General features: G+C 30.9%; 1 protein-coding gene across 7 annotated transcripts in view; it reads left to right on the forward strand.

The window, feature by feature from the left end:
- LOC118198647 (rho GTPase-activating protein 23-like) overlaps nucleotides 1–18,862 on the forward strand; it is a 136,442-nt gene that overhangs the window by 91,843 nt on the left and 25,737 nt on the right. For all 7 annotated transcript variants that reach the window (XM_085811748.1, XM_085811749.1, XM_085811745.1 and 4 more), the window contains 5 exons: nucleotides 6,176–6,265; nucleotides 12,566–12,763; nucleotides 13,010–13,187; nucleotides 16,142–16,290; nucleotides 16,957–17,265. In XM_085811748.1, coding sequence (XP_085667874.1) covers nucleotides 6,176–6,265; nucleotides 12,566–12,763; nucleotides 13,010–13,187; nucleotides 16,142–16,290; nucleotides 16,957–17,265 — 924 coding nt within the window. The remainder of the gene's footprint in view (nucleotides 1–6,175; nucleotides 6,266–12,565; nucleotides 12,764–13,009; nucleotides 13,188–16,141; nucleotides 16,291–16,956; nucleotides 17,266–18,862) is intronic.

An 18,862-nucleotide genomic window follows, 5' to 3' on the forward strand; every position in this document is an offset into this window, starting at 1 on the left:
TCATTTTTTACTGTAAAATTTTTGCCTAATTTAAATTTTATAACATTTTAATGGCAGAGAACCACCATGAAAGTTCTTACATTATCTATGCTTTAGCAACTATTGGTCATAAATATGTTCTTCCAGTGAAAAATATTTTAAATGAAGCAAATGATCACATTGCGGTATTTTTAAATTTTAAAAACCAGTTTTCTAAAAGCTGAGAGATAACTTACTTTATGATCTCCTAATCTTAATTATAGTTTTAGTTATATTTAAGGAATGTTTATTCTGACTGTAAAAAGTAAAACAAAAAAATTTGGCTTCCTTTTGACAAAAATTAACCGAGATATTCACTTTAAAGTTTGAGATTTTTTAGATTTTCCAGTGCTGAAAAATTTTATTGCTTTCCTTGAGGAATCAGTTAAAAATGTATTAGAATAATTTGATATTTTTCTGCTACAGCTGTAGCACAAGGAAATTTTTGGATATTATATCCCTCATCCAAGAGACATTGCCAAACTATTCTTGTAGTTTTTATGCATAAATTTGAGACACGAATCTTGCTAAATTCCATATTTATTAATCTCTTAGCAGAAAGAAAGTTCATAAAATTTCTGGGTTTGGGGAGAACAGTTATTCCTTTATTTGCTAAGGAATCTGCACTCTCATTTTATTCTATTCCACAATGAGCCAGCACCCACTCTAATGCTATTGAGTCTCTAAGAGTATTCAAGTTACATTTGCACTCATAAATACATTTGGAGTTACGAGTTTGTGGCTGTTACAAACTTGAAGGATTGACCCAGAATTCAGAAGAATGCTGGCTTAGGATAAGATGTTTTATGACAGCAAAGCTCTCATAAGGCCATATGAATTGCTAATGGTTTCCTATCAAATTTAATAGTGATAACACCCAGTTGTTTATAAAAGGAAAAAGTAATCTATGCATAACAGCTGCAGTGTTGATGCCCCTGTCCCTCACTGAACTGTCAGTATGTGACTGAATACACTGATTCTTGGGAAAACAGTTTTCAGTGGTTTACCAGTGTAACTAAACATGTTATGAAGCCACACATTACTTATTTGTTGACTTTTAAACAAGGTCAACATTCACTCTGACTTAATGAAATAAAATATTCTAGGTTGATATGCTGAAACCACATTTAAACATTAGTAAAATAGTGTTTGTTATTAATGTTTAAACATGGTTTTAGCATGTCTATATAGCACATTTTATTTTGTCTTGTGTGCTTTTTAATTCTTTAGCATTCACTTAGAGACTACACCATGGTCTGATTAATAGATCGTACTGTTCAGCAACAATATCATCTTAAAAAAAAAAACCTGACCTTTTTAAATCCTGGCTGGGTTTTTAAGCTTCTGGAATTTTTGGAGTTTGTAACAAAATCACCAGACATTTTCAAATTTCATGTTCAACTAAGGTTAGTTTAGTTAGTGGTCTCATGATAGAAATAGGAAGAGTCTTAACTGCTCTGTAACAAAGTCACCAGACATTTTCAAATTTCATGATCAACTAAGGTTAGTTTAGTTAGCGGTCTCATGATAGAAATAGGAAGAGTCTTAACTGCTCCAAGCTGTTGATAGGTTTTTCCTGAAGGTATGTTCAGAATTTCATTACAGAAGCTTAAACATCTCATAAATATTAATATCCACTAGCAACCAAGCAGTAAAGTCACTGAACACTGGTAGTTCCAGCTTGGGTTCGATTCCAAGCAAATGGGCATTTTTGTTGTTTTTCCAATTGGTAACATGTAAATCAGCCAGTTTCCCTCAGAAAGTCTTCCATGAAGGCATCCCTTCCCTTACGCAGATAACCTGTGCGTGCTTTGATATAATTAAATAAACCAAACCATAAATAAGAATAAGAGTGTGTCTATTACTACCCCACTTATAACCAGTTAACATTTTCAAATTGGTAGTCTCCATTTCACTTTCTTCCTAACAAGAGCTTTAACCGCTTGCCTGATTATCCTGAGTTATCTCGGGGTCCTATATATTGCAGTTAATTATTATCCCGAGAAAACTCGGGCGAAGCAGAATTTGTTAGTACGATTTCTTTTATCACGGTTTTACTCGGTCTGGAGGAAATGAAAGGAAATATTTAGCTTTGATTGGCAGTTTGCCAAATTTTGTTGGTCGCATGTTTCCCTATTGTATATGTTGGCTTGTGGATTAGTAACGTATAAAAAAGGATGCATGCGTTGGAAAAAAATAAAATAATGGCGATGATGCAAGATAGTGAAAGCGATGATTATTCAGATAGTAATTATGAAAAGATGGGGAAAAATTAAAAAAAAAAAAAGAAATCAAATCCAACGCGACAGTGTACTCTGTGCTCCCGTGAAAGAGATTCCAGCGGTAAGCCAGTAAGAAATGAGACCAGATACCAGTGTAGAACGTCAGGTATATCACTATGTGTTGTCCCTTGTTTCAAAAACTATCATGCAAAGATTAATATTTAACTTTTTTTCGTTTGCCCGAGATAACTCGGGATAATATAAACTAGTATTAAAAGTAAATGCTTTTACACCTCCAAAAAATTAAAAATTCAACTTAAAACTTACATATTTTGATTTGTTTCATTTTGTTGTATTTAATAATAAAATAAAAAAATGTGATGATTTTTTGCAATTTTTTTCAAAAAAATTTGTAAGGGAAGTGGTTAAAAATAAATTTTTAGTCATAGATGTCAGTTTTTACATTAGAATATCAAACTTCTTATGTGTTATATTAGAATGAGTTAAACATTTACTAAACATAACTGTAAGATCTAGATGACCATATAAAAGGTTAAATTTTATAATTTTTAAAAGTTTATTTCTTAGAATTTTAAAAATGCTGAAACATGAATATTTGTCTTATTTAAAAACTCTTTTTCTAACTAGAAGTATATATCTGTAACCCATGATTATGAAAATAAAGGCTTTATAAGGACTTTTATGGACTATGTATAAAACAATACTTATAAAAAGTGTAATATTTATAAAAAGTATATAAATAGTCTTGAATGCTATTTTTTTAGTCTTTTTATGTTGTGTTTTAAAGTGACAGGTATTAAGGTGACCTTTTTTTTACAATGAAAAGGAGGACAGAAAGTTTAAGAAAAAGTTAAATCTGAAATAAATGAAACATTTTATTAATTTAAACAAAAATACAACAGTTATGTTTACATCCCGTTTAGTTATTTTTTCCATTGAATGAATATTTTTTGTCAATACATCATTTTCTAACAAAATACTAGAAATATCGGAGCAAGAAATATTCTTCATATTGAATTTTACGGTAAGTGCTGCAGCTAAAGTGTCAACATTCAATTTTACGGTAAGTGCTGCAGCTAAAGTGTCAACATTCAATCTTGATTTCTCACTTGTCCAAAAACTATTACCAATTGAAAAAACTCTTTCAACAGCTTCATTAGTTCCAGGGCAACACAATGTAAACTCAACAAGAATAATTGAATTTTCATATGGAATGTTTTCATTTTTAAAATGGTTAAAAATTTCCACCCATCTTTTATCAATTTCAGTATGTTGATTTTCCCATTGTTGTAATTTATCAGTGTTTAAATATACAATCAATCTTCTAATTTCTTCAAACAGATGATTGTCATCAATTTTAATATTAGACATTTCTTTCGATAAAAACTGAAGACAGTTTTCAGTATCTGCCCAGTTTACTTGCATTTTATTGTGCTTGAAGTTAAAAAACATCGTTTAAAACTGTTATTTATTGTGATATTTGTTTCTGACCATTCTTCGACATAATGGAAAAATATTTCATAAAAATTCTGTACTTCTTTGGTAAACTTTTCCGTTATGCCCAGATTTGATTCCTCTAAGTTTGACTATTTCCTTTTTATTGTTAAAGGAATTAATTTTTCTGCAAATCAGGATTTATATTGAAGGACAAAATTGTTCAATATAAGGCAAACTTCTGTAGCTGAAATATGTTAGCATTCAATCTTTTGAATTGTTTTGTAGAAAACAGATGCCTGATTATGGACAAAATACATTAATACCTCCGATAATTCATTATTGGAAAAGGGTTCTAGAATTTTTGGTCATTTCTTTAAACTTAGAAAATATGAATGGAGAGGCTCAATTGTAAAACATGCTCTATAGCAGATTAGGCACTTTAGCAGTTAAAGCAAGCCATCTACCTTTTGAATATCCTAAAAGTTTCTTGTATTCAACATTTGGGTCTTCACAAAAATTTTTTAAAGCAGTCACACGAACTATAAAACGACTAAAATACAAATAAATTTTCGTTATTATTACTTCTACATCAATTGGCATGGCAGATGACGTTGTGTTTATTGCATTTGACAAAATATGTGCTTTACAACCTATACCTAGTATTTTCTTTTGGAGTAAATCTTGTAATTTTACATAGACATATTTACTCATTTGCATCTTCGCCCACCAAAATTTGTGTTTGTATTATCCACTGTTAGTGCAACAACTTTATATTTCAAATTGTTTTAATTTATTACTCTGTATAGGTGGTTTGCCAAAATTTCAGCAGTTTCGCCCTCAGTGGACTCTAAATTTTAAATTTTTACGTGAATGCCCTTGTTAACATTATAATATCTTACTAGTATTGAATACAATTTTATTTCATTATGATTTGATGCATCATATAAAATTGTTACAAATGCTGCATTTTTCAAAGTCTTCTGCAATTATATTATCACAGTAATTTTTTAATACTGATTTAATAATAGCCTCACAATTTGTTCTGGCAAATGAAAATTTAGGATTATGAAAGTTTTTCAATAATTTCATTGTACAATTCATACTACGAAGACTTTGAATTATTGTATGAAATGAAAATGTTCCCTCCATTACAGCTAACTGTTTTTCCTCTTCTGAGTAATTAAAAGTTTTTGAAAAAAAAAATTAATTTATTACTGGAAGCTGATGCATCTAATGATTGCTTATGTTAGTTGGTGTTTAAGTGCTTAGTTATGGCTGCTTTGCCTACAACTGCAATACAAAATTCTCCTCTGCAAATTTTGCAAAAAGCAATGGTGTCTTTCTTTGACATGAGAAATGGAAATTTCTTCTTCACCTGATCGTTGAAATAGCACTTCCTCTTCTTTGATTTTTCCATCCTTTAAATAAAATTTGGAGCTAAACAATGTAAGCACATTATAAATAAAACTAAATCTTTAATAACAAAAACTATGAAACTTTACTAAATCTATATTTAAATTTAAATTATTTTATATTTGTGATGAAAACAGAGTTGTATAATAAAATTATATTAATGAACAAATAAAACAAGAATTCTACTTATTAAGGCACTTACCTGAGTATAATAATTATACAGTGAAAGAAATTCGTATTTGCGTCATATGTAAATGTGAACTATAATATTATAGACACATTAAAATAAACCAAGTAAAATGCGCAAAACTGTGAGGGTGCGAGACAAATGTGGCTGCGTGAAGTTTTGATATGTCCAGAATGTGCTGCGTATGCGTTTTATAATCATGTTTTTCGAACTACACCATCACATGACAATTGATGCATAACATTTCGACGTGGCATCTTTAAATAATACAGAGATAAATACATTAATTGTAAAATATTGAAAAGGAGGACAGTTGGAAGGATACTTCTTGAGGAAGGACAGAGCCTACCAAAGGAGGATGATTGATCACCTTACAAGTATTGAACTATAATGCAACAAAAGAGTGAGAGGGAAAAAATTGAACTAAAATATTTTTGCTTTTAATGTTGGTAAGACAATAACTATTATTGTATATTGTTTCCTAGATAGCGAGTGTTGAAAGTCATCACCATTGACATCTTTCAACATTTGCTGTGATATCACTGTGCTTTGCATACATCTTGGTATGTCTGTAGCAAATTTCGTTATATTATGAGAAATAGTTTGATTTTTATAATGAAAATCAGGGACCAAAAGCAAGTGAAGTATCCTGTGTGTTGATTATGAAAAAATTATTGACTTGATAGGATTTTTAGGATACTGGAAAGTTAAGAAGCAGTTTTATTGTATCTGTTATGTCTTTAAGCAGAAATTTCTCCCCTTTAGTTAACATTATATAAATGTTAAACACAAAATAGTTTGAAGTTTTAAAATTTTTTTCATATTTTATTCAGTATTTTGAATGACTGAATATTATATTCAGTTTATAAAATTTCAGCGTTCCAGTGATAGGTCATGGAGGCATCTGTGGGCAATTTTGCGGAATAATATTCTTTATTTGCTAAAAGAGAGAAGGGAACCTTCAAAAGTAAGTTTTTATCTCTGCATTGTAATATACTTCTTAACAAAGTAGTTTTACTATTATACAGTTTTATATTCTTAACGAAGTTTTACAAAGTTTTACAGTTTGTCAGCATTTTATTGTGCTTGAATATTTTCATTCTCTGAAAATTTGTCTAACAATTAAAAAGTATTGTAAAACTGAATTCATTGAACTATATTTTAAAAACTATAAACTGAGCTATATTTATAGAAGACTGAATGTAAGAAGGATTTAAGTATTCAGTTAACTTCCTATTGCAGTAATAATTCTGGAGTTTTGATATTGTTTCACACTTTTGAGGAATAAGCAGTGTATCCACTTACATCAGATAACTTGTAAATATTCAGAATGCATAGCATTTAGCTAATGGCTTTTCCCCCATTTAACAATTCTGTTTAAGAACATTCATAGTAATTTTTGTAGAGTATAAATGGCAATAAGGTGGCAATCAAATACCAAAAATCTGCCGACCTGAAATGCCCAACTTTTGAAATTCACACACAGTTTCTCAAAATGTAAACATTCAGTTTATAGGTTTAGGAAACCGCACACCAAATAATGATGTCATAACAGAAATACCTACATTCATATTACAAATCATTATATCATGGTAAAAAGTCCCTCCACCTCCTCCAATCTGCAGTGAGGTAAAGAAGCAAACGACGTCACTTAACATCCCTTTCAAGTTCACGACTCGTGGTTATATTTCTTGAACTTTGTAAGTATAATTTGTTCACGAGGTTTGTTTAATGCTGCCATTTTGTTGTTTTATCCAGATTTTTTGTAGCTATAATTTTTTTTAAAATTAAAATCAGTGGCAGGCAAGAAATAAATTCGTGATTTTATTGCTTGCAACGTTGAAAAATGCAAACATGTTGCATTGATGGTAATGGAAAAAGTGGAAATTTTGCAGAAGATGCAGGGAGATGCTATTCCTCAGTACTTCTACAATCTTTTATCATGCCACAATATCGTGGCCTTTTTTTAGCCCCTAAATACTATGTCATTGAACCAACCAATGGACCAGAGCACAATACACAGTATTAAACGCCACTACAAATTGGTGTTTCTGAAAAAAAATTTTTGAAGCAACCATTTTATATCATATTGTGATTATTGAAAAAAATTGCAATGAAAAACTGCATCTCCTTGTTAACAGAATCATGGACTTCTGTTTTCCAAACAGTATTAGCAAAATGGCTGTGTAATATGTGGTCATCTTCTCTGTTCATTGGAACTTAGAGCGAAGACAGTGAATTTTCTGGTTTTTGGGCTCACTGCAGCAAATTTTATGCTTTAACCAAAGCAAGGCAATAGCTTCTGTATTAAAAAAAAAAAAAAAAAATTATATGGATGATGTTATAAAGTATTTCTCGCACTTCCCTAGCGCGCCTTCGTGGTGCAACGGTAGCACGCTGGGCCGGTATTCCAGAGGTCCGTGGTTCAATTCCCAGCGAAGGCGGTTGCATATTTTTCATCTCTCTGGCTTCCAAAAATATACCTAATGTCTCTACAATGTGTTCAGATGAGCCCACACTGGCATATCAGGTGACATCTGATGAAATTATTGACTGTGTTTTGAACTCAACAGAGCAACAAAAAGATTCCAACACAGATAATTAATTTAGTAGGAGTGAGAAAATATCTTATTATATTTGAAGAAATTAAATAATGAAAAATCTGCATAAATGTATGTATATTTCTCACATTGTGATAAAAAAATGGTACATAGAACCATCGAATTTTGAATGATGTAATCCTCCTATGAATATGAGCATGTGGAAGACCAAATTTGAAATTTGAAATTTGTAATTTGTTTTATTATTGATTTCTTATTTTGTAAAACTTTAACAAATTTTTGATTAACAAACTCAAGGATTTCAAAGCAAGCAATGGCAACGCTGTACAGAAAAAACATTTTTATCTCCAGTTCGTGAGTCTCTGTATTGGAAATTCTAAAGATATTCTCATTTTAAAACTATTTTGCAATATTGCTGTAGAACTGAATTTTATGGTTTAAGTGCGAAGAATGGGATATTTAATAAATAAATGTAACACACAAAATGTTAAAAAAACGCCCTTTTGGAGGTAATTTAAAATCTGAAACATTTCAGATTTTCTTTTTCTTTTTTTAACTCTTTATTTCTTTATTTTTAAAAATTTTTTATTTCTTTTTTTAGCTAGACAAAGAAGCACTTTGAATCTACATATTTCAGCTGCTTTTTCACATAGTTTCTGTTATTTAGTTATTTATCATAGCATAAGTTTTTGTAGGCTTGTGTCTTAGAAGTGTACCATCTAATAAATTACCATCCATTGTTTTCTCTTTTCCATCTGTATGGAAAGCTTTCCACTGAGAAATCATTTTAGATGCAAGGAAATAGGTTAATCTGTCAATGCTACATCCATGCTATCTTGGAAGTGATCCATTTGCCACCAAACAAAAAATTTGTTTAGAGCAGTGGTCTTCAAACTTTCTTGACTTACAGAACACTTAAAACTAGAATTTTTTTTTTGGGGGGGGAAAGAAAAGTATATCTTATTATAATACTTAAAGTGTTGTAAATTAAAATGGTATAAGTCTTTTATGTAAAGATGATGAAAAGAAAGTATTGTACTTTTATTTAAAAAAAATAGCATTAAATTAATGTAATTTACTTATTAATAGCAATAACTTGTGCTGCAGGTGTCATCTATTTTTACGTTATATTTAGTGATCGCGTATGCTTGCATTTTTTAACATGAACTGTTGAAGTCTAGCTCTGTTGATGTTATCTTCAGTCGCATTTCATATTCTGCATTTAATTTGTTTCTATATTATGTTTTATTGCCACATACATTGAGAAAGATTTGTCACTTAATACGCTATTCCGAATGGCATTAAAATATTTATAGCAGTGCAGGAAACTTCTGTGTATTCTACACAAATCTGCATCCAAAAATTCAGGAGCTGCTCTTAAATTTAGATTTTAACCTTGAATCTGTTTATCTATCTATAAGTTTTTCCTTTCCTTCATTTGCAAACCTTTTGATTTATCGTAGTACTCCAATGTATTTTTTTATCCAATTATATTTAGTTTTTCTGAGAAATATTCCCTTCTAGTTTTCTTTAATTGGCAAAGGTGCTTCATTATATAATTTTTACCACTATCATCTAAATTCAATTCATTTTCAATTAGAAAACTGTTTAGTTTTGCAAAGTACACATCATTTTCTTTGACATATGATGACCACAAGTTTTAAAAAACAATGCATTAATTTTTTTCTTTAATTTTTTAATATGTACATTCAGTCCTTGAAGGGATATCTTTGCTTCATTTAGAATGGCAAAAATGTCTGGTAAATGGGAAAACATTGTAGTCACATTTCATTACATTATTTTGAAGCTTAGTCATGACTTCTTTCATTGAAAAAAAAAGTCTGACTTCATCTTTTAACTCAAAACATCGGTTCAGTACTTTTCCTTTCAATAACCTTCTGATTTCTGAATGTAAAAGAAGAGTGTCGCTGGGTAATTCTTTGCATAATTAAGCAATCTTGAATTTAGTTTCCTTGATTATATAAAATTTATAATTTTCACATCAGCATTTAAAACATTCTTTAATGCATTTGGTATTTGTTTTGCAAGTGCATAGTGATAAGACGACAATGGGTATGCTTAATGCGTAGTGCAGTTGTAGTGCAGCAATTATTCATGATATTATTTCTTTGTTGAAACCCAATAGCAGTTTTGTTCCATAAATATATGAACATAAATCCCAACAAAATTTTTGTGCCAATTGTTAATAAGTTCAAATATGTTTTTCCCACTTGTTCTTGGGAAGAGATTTGTAAAGGAGCATATCTTGGACTGTAGAATTCAAAACATAGCAAAGCAAAGACTGCCAAAATGACCAAACCAGCAACATCCATTGATTCATCAAACTGCATGGTAAATTGATGGAGAGATTTTAAACGAAATATTAGTTCTTTTTCACAAAAATGTCTATTGTCTTAATTTGTTGTGTGATGGTGGTATCAGAGTGGCACAAGTTGTAAATTTTTTTAAGATATCTGCTACCAAATTTGCAAGATATATCTCTATACAAGGCTTTAGTAACTTTTCACCAATTGTATATGCCTTACATTCTCTAGCAGTTCGATAATTAATATGAATAAAAGCCTCAAGACAAGTTAAACTCTTGGAATACATGAGCTTCTAAAACAATTTTTTGTTGTTGTTATTTAGTTCATCAAAGTTATTACATTCAAAATGTTCAGTATTTTTAATGTGAAGATGTGGATGTAAATTTCATATGCATTTTTAATTTAGCAGAGTTTAAGCTAGTCTTCATAAAGAGTTTTTCTTACTCAACACGTAGTCAGCTGGGCTTATCTTCATTTTCCATTCAACTGAAGCAAAATGCTAAATAGATGCCATCAAATTTTCACCGCCCCTTTTTTATTGGTGCACAAATATTCAAATGAAGAACTTGAAGGAAATAGCCATTGATTATTTATTATTGATGATATCTGATCAATGTTAGTATTGTTTGGCCATTTTTTATAAAAATAATCAGAATTATCATAATAATAAAAATAATCAGAATTATCTCTAGTCATTTTTTATCTGATTTGACTAGTAAGAAAGAACATTGCAAAGTAAATATTTTCATCAGTAATAATTTAATTTAAAAATATCACAATATAAATATTTAAGCTACCTGAACTATTTTCAAAAGTAAGGGCATTAAAAAAGTTTACATGTCTACATCTACAAACAACTACACTACAAACCATCACTACACTACTACCATCTACAAACAACTACACTATTACAAAGTCTACGGCACAAGACATAGTTAATGCTAATAGAATGCACAGAAAAATGTACCTGCCAACTACCATTTCACTGGGAGGGGGGGAATTGCTGACACAAAAGAAGCTCGCCTTCAGATACTCATGGTCATACGAACTCTGCAGCAAATGTGAATCTATTTTGTACACGCATCGACTGAACAATCGAAAAATACTGTTATACGTATGTCACTTTCACACATTAAGGAAGCTGGCAGCCCATATTAAAAGCTTGCGACTAATTCTCAAATATAACTAATTGTATCTTTATATTTTTTAGCTAATAAATACTAATTAATTAGTGTGAGTGTTTTAAAATTTTCATTTTGAACTTTTATTTTGACTTGTGAAACCCTGGGGTTCCATGGAACACTGGACTAGAGCTTGCATTTCAATAGCACTGTTAAGTCTCAGATTCCATTAAATCTACAGAATTACAGTAAACAATAAGCTCTGGCAATTATTCTGTGTTGTTCACTGAAGTTTGATAGTTTAGAGCAAAGTTTATTATTGCTCCTTACTGTATGAAGTTCTCCAGCTAAACACTGCATCTGCCCAAGAATGCAGTTGTTATAATACTGGTGAGTTTTGATTATAAATTTGAATTTCGGTCACTTGAGAAATGATGTATAACAACTGCTGTTGGGATTCAGGTATCATGTGAGACACACTTATCTCTTTTGCATGATGATATGTTTTAGCAGTTCATCATCATATGCTTGTTATCAAGCCAAAAATTTCAAAGCAATGGCTATCTTTGTCTTCCATTCCTCGGTAAGCTTCTTTGGAATTTATTGATTGCTAAATTTTCTATTGCCCAAATTATCTGACAAAATTTCTTGAACAACTGATCTTGCTACTTTTGGGAAATTCACCAATAGCACAGACATGATGAATTTTCTGTTCTCGCAAATTATGGTTAGCACAAGATTGTTGGTTGTAAATGGTTAACTTGAGCATGGTTCATCATATATTTTTCCCTGTCCTTCCTTAAACAGTCTTACCCATTTTGAAACTTTGCCATCCATCATGACATTTGGTCATGTACTGCTTAGATCTGGTAATGAATGTTTGTTGACACAAGCAGTGGACCCTATTTTGGGCAGTTTGATCATCTTAAACATTTCAATGCACACACTTACCAGCAAAATTTAAAATGGTGCCTTTCTTCAAGCTAGGTCTGCTGAGAGACACTGCAAATATATAAAATTATGGATATACATGCTTTGCAAATATATTGCCAATTTATTCTTACTTAATATGTGTATATCTTGTAAAAGTTACTGATGTATAAAATCTGTTTAAAATAAGTACTCTGTGTATAAGTTATGACATTCACTTTTATCTTTCTTTTAAAGCCAGATATGTTTATCTCAAGTGTCCTGATTTTTATAAGTGCCATGAAAATAATTTATGATGTTTAACAGGGAAAAATATTTTTTTTTTTAGGGAACTTTAACCGGTGATGAACATGTGATAAATGTAAAGTATAGTATAGCCAAAGTTGCAAATGATTATGTAAAAAGGAAGCATGTTTTACGTCTGATGCTTTTAAATGGGACTGAATATTTAGTTCAGACAGAAAGTCATACAAGTATGATGGAATGGTTGAAAGCGCTTCAGATTTTTGCAAGGGAGATAGCTGAGGTAAGGTTAAGCAAGAAATGTGTTAGAAATGAGTTTACTTTTATAGAAATTTTATGCAAATATTTGTAATACTTGGTTTTATATCTTATAATCTATTGGTATAATTAGTTCTAGTTTTAGTTAGTATTTTATAGTTGTAATTAGAAATTTCTGATATGCATAAGGACATCACTGAATTTTCAAAAATGATTGCAAATTTCATGCACAGATATAATCTGATTTATTTTTTCTATTTCTTTTTCATAGTTGCCAGAATGGCTGAAAAATACATCAGTATTAGAAAAAGCTGCAGCATATGAACAGCAAATACAGACACATAAAAAGTCTAGTAGTCAACAACATCCAATGAAGAAACTTGTTTTCCGTCATCGCAGCCCATCTGAACATTCCCCTACTGTGAAAACTCGGCGAGCTTCTCAGGGAGGTTGGTGATGCTAAAATTATGATAATTTTGTGTAGTACACATTTTTATGTTATTTTTAGCGTTCTTTTGAATTTCCATTATGTGCTCAAAAATGGGGAAAAGAATCTAGGTTTCTTATATAAAAATATATATATTTATTTGTATGACATCTCGGAGCAAAATGAATTTCTGTTAATTAGGTCAGGATTAAATAATCAGATGTGCTTTGTCTGATGATTGATGGCAAAATCACCATTCCATTTCATATAAATATTTTATAGCTTCTACGGGGGAAGGTAAATTTCATCCTAAAATAGTTAAATTACCAAAGCTACTATACCAAGAAGAGTTTGTTCACATTTCAGTGATAAATTTGATATGTAATTATCTCCTTTTTAAACAGGGGGCTGCTTTTCTAACTCCTTTTTTAAAGTTATTTTATTCAGTTCTTCATATATCTAGCTGATTGACAGTGATGTATTTCTTTTAATAATAATAATGTCATGGAGTTTTCATTCCCCATTGAAAACCACACACAGAACAGACTGATTTATTCACTTTTCTAATATTTTGCGACATTTCAGTTTGTGTTGTTTCAGAATTTCAGTTTTCCTCTCAGATGCTGTTAGAGTAAAAAGTACACTAAGACTGTTGTTGAATTTTTCCCAACAAAATCTTTCCAAAATAAACAGAATAAACATGTATTTTGGTACTTTTCCGTTTTGCCAGCGCAGGCGATAAAGTCGCCAATAATGGTACAACCGATGCCAAACGGAATATCCTCGCTGGCAACCATTTACTTTTCATTTTCAAAATAAACTGCAGCCATTTGTTATCAAATTGATTGTTTCTTTCAATACTGTCATACAATTACTTAGAATGTTTACCAGATAGTTCAATCTTATGCCCTAAGGCCATTCGCGGGCGGTAATTAAGTGAATTAGGATGCAATCAGGACGCTCACCGAATGGCGAAAATATAGAAAAGATTAAGTCAAGGATTAAATTCGTCCATTCTAATGAGAATGCACTAGCGAAGTAAAGCACTGCGGTTTTACATCATTTCTGAGTAAGCTATTCGCACAAATTGAAATAATTCTTGCATTTAAACTTGTATTCAAAATTAAGATTTAACTTGAAATAATTGTAGATAATGACTGAGAGAATAAGATTTTTGTAGCGTAGTTTACGTGAGATGAGATCACTAGGGATCACGTGATATGAGCCGGCGAATCAGGATGTTGAAAGCATAGTAAATTCTTTAATTAATGTATTTTTACAAATTCATTGTCTTTATTTATTAGCTTTTTTACAAAATTTTAAACGACATTAACATTAACATTAGTCAACATTTTTTATGTGCATGCTGTGTGTTGTCGCCAATAAATTCTGCTTGGCGAGATTTGCGTCGGCGAAACGGAAAAGTACCTGTATTTCCAATTTTGTTTTCTTATCACATATATTTTAAAATTTAGGCTTTGAATTAGTATATTTGTTTGTATTTGTAATTACTTATTTTGTTCATATGCTCTGAAACTAATTTCAAGTGTAAAATATTTATTTTTGCATTTCTCCAATGAAAATATAAGATTACGCATACTTGGTATTAGCAGGTACATTTCTATAGCATTTCTTCCTTGTTGAAATTCGTTTAAAATACAGTGGCATAAATGAACTTTATCAGTAGTCATAGGTACCCTATCGCTTCACATTTAAGACTAGTGTGAATCAACTTTGTTTTAATTAATTTGCTACTTCAGTATGTATACATTAAGTAATAAAAGTAGACAGCCGAACATGCGCCAAAAAAACATGTCCTTACATGTTGAAAATTATTGTCATAGAAACAGACAGAACTTTCCAGTAGACTGAATATTTTGGGGATTAAAATAAAGTTTTTTTTGCTTTGAAACTGTATATGATGTAAGGAATAAAATGAAAATGCAATGCCAATGATATCTAACAGATTACTAAAATAAGAACTGGTGTTAGGAAAATCTCTTGTCTTCTTATTTAGTTAGGTTCATGTGGAGGCAGAAAGTAATAATCTGATGCAATTTTGAATGTGATTACCAAAGCAATACGGGGCAGAAATGGGGGGGGGGACTTTCCTTGAGCTGCCAATGTTGGGCGTACATTTCATTGCCAAAAGGCACTCAATAGATTGTTGGTAATGAATCAACAGGTACCAGTTAATATGCAGATACCAAAATTGTGGGCAAATTTTGGGCTTCTATTTGAAAAGCAGATTAATCATGTTTTAACTCACCATTAATTTTTCATTCAATATATTTGTTCCTGTGTCATGATTAATTTTATAGAAAATCTAATTGACAAAATAAAGAAAAATTTATATTGTTTTGTATGCACACTTTTCTAGTTTTGTGAAGTTTCAGAAAGTATTGGTTAAACATTTGTTCTGTGTTAGTAAACTTATATGATGATTCATTTTCTATAAAGTTAAGCTCATTTAATTTTGGAAAATAATTTTGTCATATATAATTCTGTTAATTGATTTGTAAATAAGAATAAAAGTAACATAAATTTAAAAAAAGAGGGACACTTTTTCATTATCCACACTCCCAGTGTCAACAGTCAGTAGAATTGCTGTGTTTTTGGACATGTTTTTAATTTTACATGGAGCCAATAGCTAAACCATGCATACATGCACCTCACACATGTTTGAGTGATGTTCGTTTATATTTTTTTTATATTTAACCGAACAGTATCCATTGGTTGTAAAAATATAAATATCGACCATTTTGATTCCCCCCCCCATAAAATTTCATGTTTCTTATAAAATGCTTCTATTTATGAACATAATAATACCTACATGATGTAAAGATAAACAAGCAAAATTTTTTGCAATTTTCCAGATTTGGCACTGAGTGAGTGATGTTTCATGAGGGTAATCAAAACCCACCAAAAATTTTGTGCTACTTGAATAAATGATTTATAATAATAAATTAATTGCAGATGAATTAGCTCTTACAAAAATTGGTGTATTGTGGCGTGATCGAATGGTTCAAGGTTGGAAGAAAGTACATGGAACTAATTCTCAGATACCAAAAGATGCTTCATTTGGAGTAAGATTAGAGAATGCACCCCCTGGTGTTACAAATGAAGTAAGTTTTATTTGAAATACTTTTCTCTTACTCTCAGCACAGTAGTGTAAATTATGTAATTAAAGTAAATTATAGTCTTACTGTATGTACCCAGTCTTAAGAAGTAATCAAAATTACAATTTTAAATGAATTGAAAAATCATAGATAAATAAATTTTCTTAATGTTTTGAGAGAAGCATAGTATAATTTTTCGATGCTTTTCTTCCCACATTTCAGATGGTACACATGAAATATTTATATGTGTAAAATTATTTCTTATTGTTTTCATTCCTTAAAAAGGATGGAATAGATTGAATGTCAAACTAAAATGGATTTTGTTCTGTCATTTGTATCAATTTAAGGTTTAACATGCCCCTCTTTTTTACATGAAATGGTCAATAAAACTAAATAGGGAAAACATTTTTAATTAATTATTTGCTCATTAAAAAAACTAATACTGGCAATTGAAATTAATGTATTATAAACTAGATGAGTCTGAGGTGTGAAATACTTTTAATTAAGCTTCAGAACTCTGGATATTTAAATATAATTAACTCGTATTTAGTTCTGGTATAATAATCAGTATATACTTTAAATAGCTACCCTTATGGGTGTTATGCTGCTAAAAAGATAGTTTTTTGATATTATAATAATTGTGTATAGTACTTATTTATTTTGTATTTTCAGCATGTTCCTTTAATAGTGGAGCTTTGTGTGCAAATAGTGGAAACCAGGGGCTTGGATGTTGTTGGAATATATAGGGTACCTGGCAATAATGCATCAGTCAGCGTATTGACTGACATGGTCAATCAAGGTATTGATGATATTGTCCTCAAAGATGGCCGCTGGAATGATGTGAATATAGTTTCCAGTTTGCTTAAAGCCTTTTTCCGAAAGTTACCAGAGCCGTTACTTACTTCATACTTGTATCCAAAATTTATACAAGCCAGTAAAATAGATGATCCAGTTAAAAGGCTGAAAGCAATCAAATATGTGGTAAGATGGGTTATTTCTTTTAGTAGATTAAAAAATATGCAAATTGAATATAACTTATTATTAAGATGAAGGTAATATCTTACATATGCATATTTGGTTTTGGTAACATTGTTTGGATGACAAAAGGCTTGTATTAATATCATCAGTACATAAAAAAGTATTTGCAATGAAGAAACACATTTTGTAGCATACAATATTAAGCTTAGTTTTTAAATTGAAAACTCAGTTTTGTTCTTTTCCAGTTAGATGCATGTTATAGTATAGTTATGGGAGATGCAGTATCAACAGATGCCTTCTTAATTTGTACTAACTTGTAATACCACTTTCAGTTTGTTACTTATCTCCAACTTTCAGACATTTAGGATGCTGTCAACTCTTAAATGGCAAGTGCCATTTAATTTAAAAATTCACTATTTTAAATCCATTTATAGTGAAAAAGTGGAAGTGATGGGAAAAAAATATCACATATAATAATATCATGTGGTTGAAACTCGAATTGATTGAAATTAGGTGGAATGGAAACTACTACTGCTTAAAATTATACTCTAGCATATTGGGAAAAGGATAGGAAATCACCTAATATATATATATATATATATACACACACAAACACACACGTATATATATATATATATATATATATATTTTTCCCCCAATGGCAGATTTTGAACAATTACAAATGTGACCCAGTCGATTAATCTATACAAGGCCAGATGTGGTGGTCTTTTTATTATGGAGGTACATTATAGAAGGGCCATCATCGCCTTTCCTATGAAGGGACGGACAATTACAATCATGTCTTCTTCGGGATTCGAACCCAGGCCCTTTGGCATCGCAGTCAGCTTCCCTGACCACTATACCGACTGGGCGGCCACACGTACATATAGTATATATACCGTAATTTCCAGAAGAAACGCCACAGCGTTTTAGCATGTTTAAAACTTAAATTTTCAGCAGTTGTGGCATTTCTACCTATGTGGCGTTTAGGTGCACTAAAAATAAAATATTTCCTGTGATGGTCATTGTACATAGTTTGAATAACCTTGTCATTGTACACAGTTTGGTTGGCCTTGTCATTGTACATAGATTGGTGCTGTTCCCACACAAAAGACCACTTAGTTGCTTTTTGCGAACATTATTTTGTTTACATTCTTTTCCTTGAACGGACCTACATGCCTTATTCACCCTAAACTAGATCTCAGAACAATAACATTCTTCCCCTTTCAAATCAGCATTCTCATCATTTTGAATAGTCTCTCTCCTCTGCCATTCGATGAATCTTCCAGCACCCATCCTCTCCCCACCCCTGCCTTTTCTGCAATTTTTTTCAAAGGCGAACACGACTCCATTTGCCTCGCAATAATAAACTCTGACCTGACGTATTTTCCCTTCAGCATGAATCGATTTTTCTTGGCATTCTGCCAGATACGGATCCCATCAGTTTGGGTATAAGTACTTGTTGGATAGTTTTTAAGTAAGAAGGGAGTGGAAACATTTTGAAAATGGCACCTAAACGGCGCAGAAGCTATACTGCTGGTTTTAAGCATAATGTAATTTCACATGCTGAAAAAATTGGAAATAGAGCAGCAGCTAAAGA

Source organism: Stegodyphus dumicola, chromosome 2 (assembly GCF_044657685.1).
Source record: "Stegodyphus dumicola isolate Sdum_Otavi_A_Nest chromosome 2, ASM4465768v1".
Taxonomy (NCBI): domain Eukaryota; kingdom Metazoa; phylum Arthropoda; class Arachnida; order Araneae; family Eresidae; genus Stegodyphus; species Stegodyphus dumicola.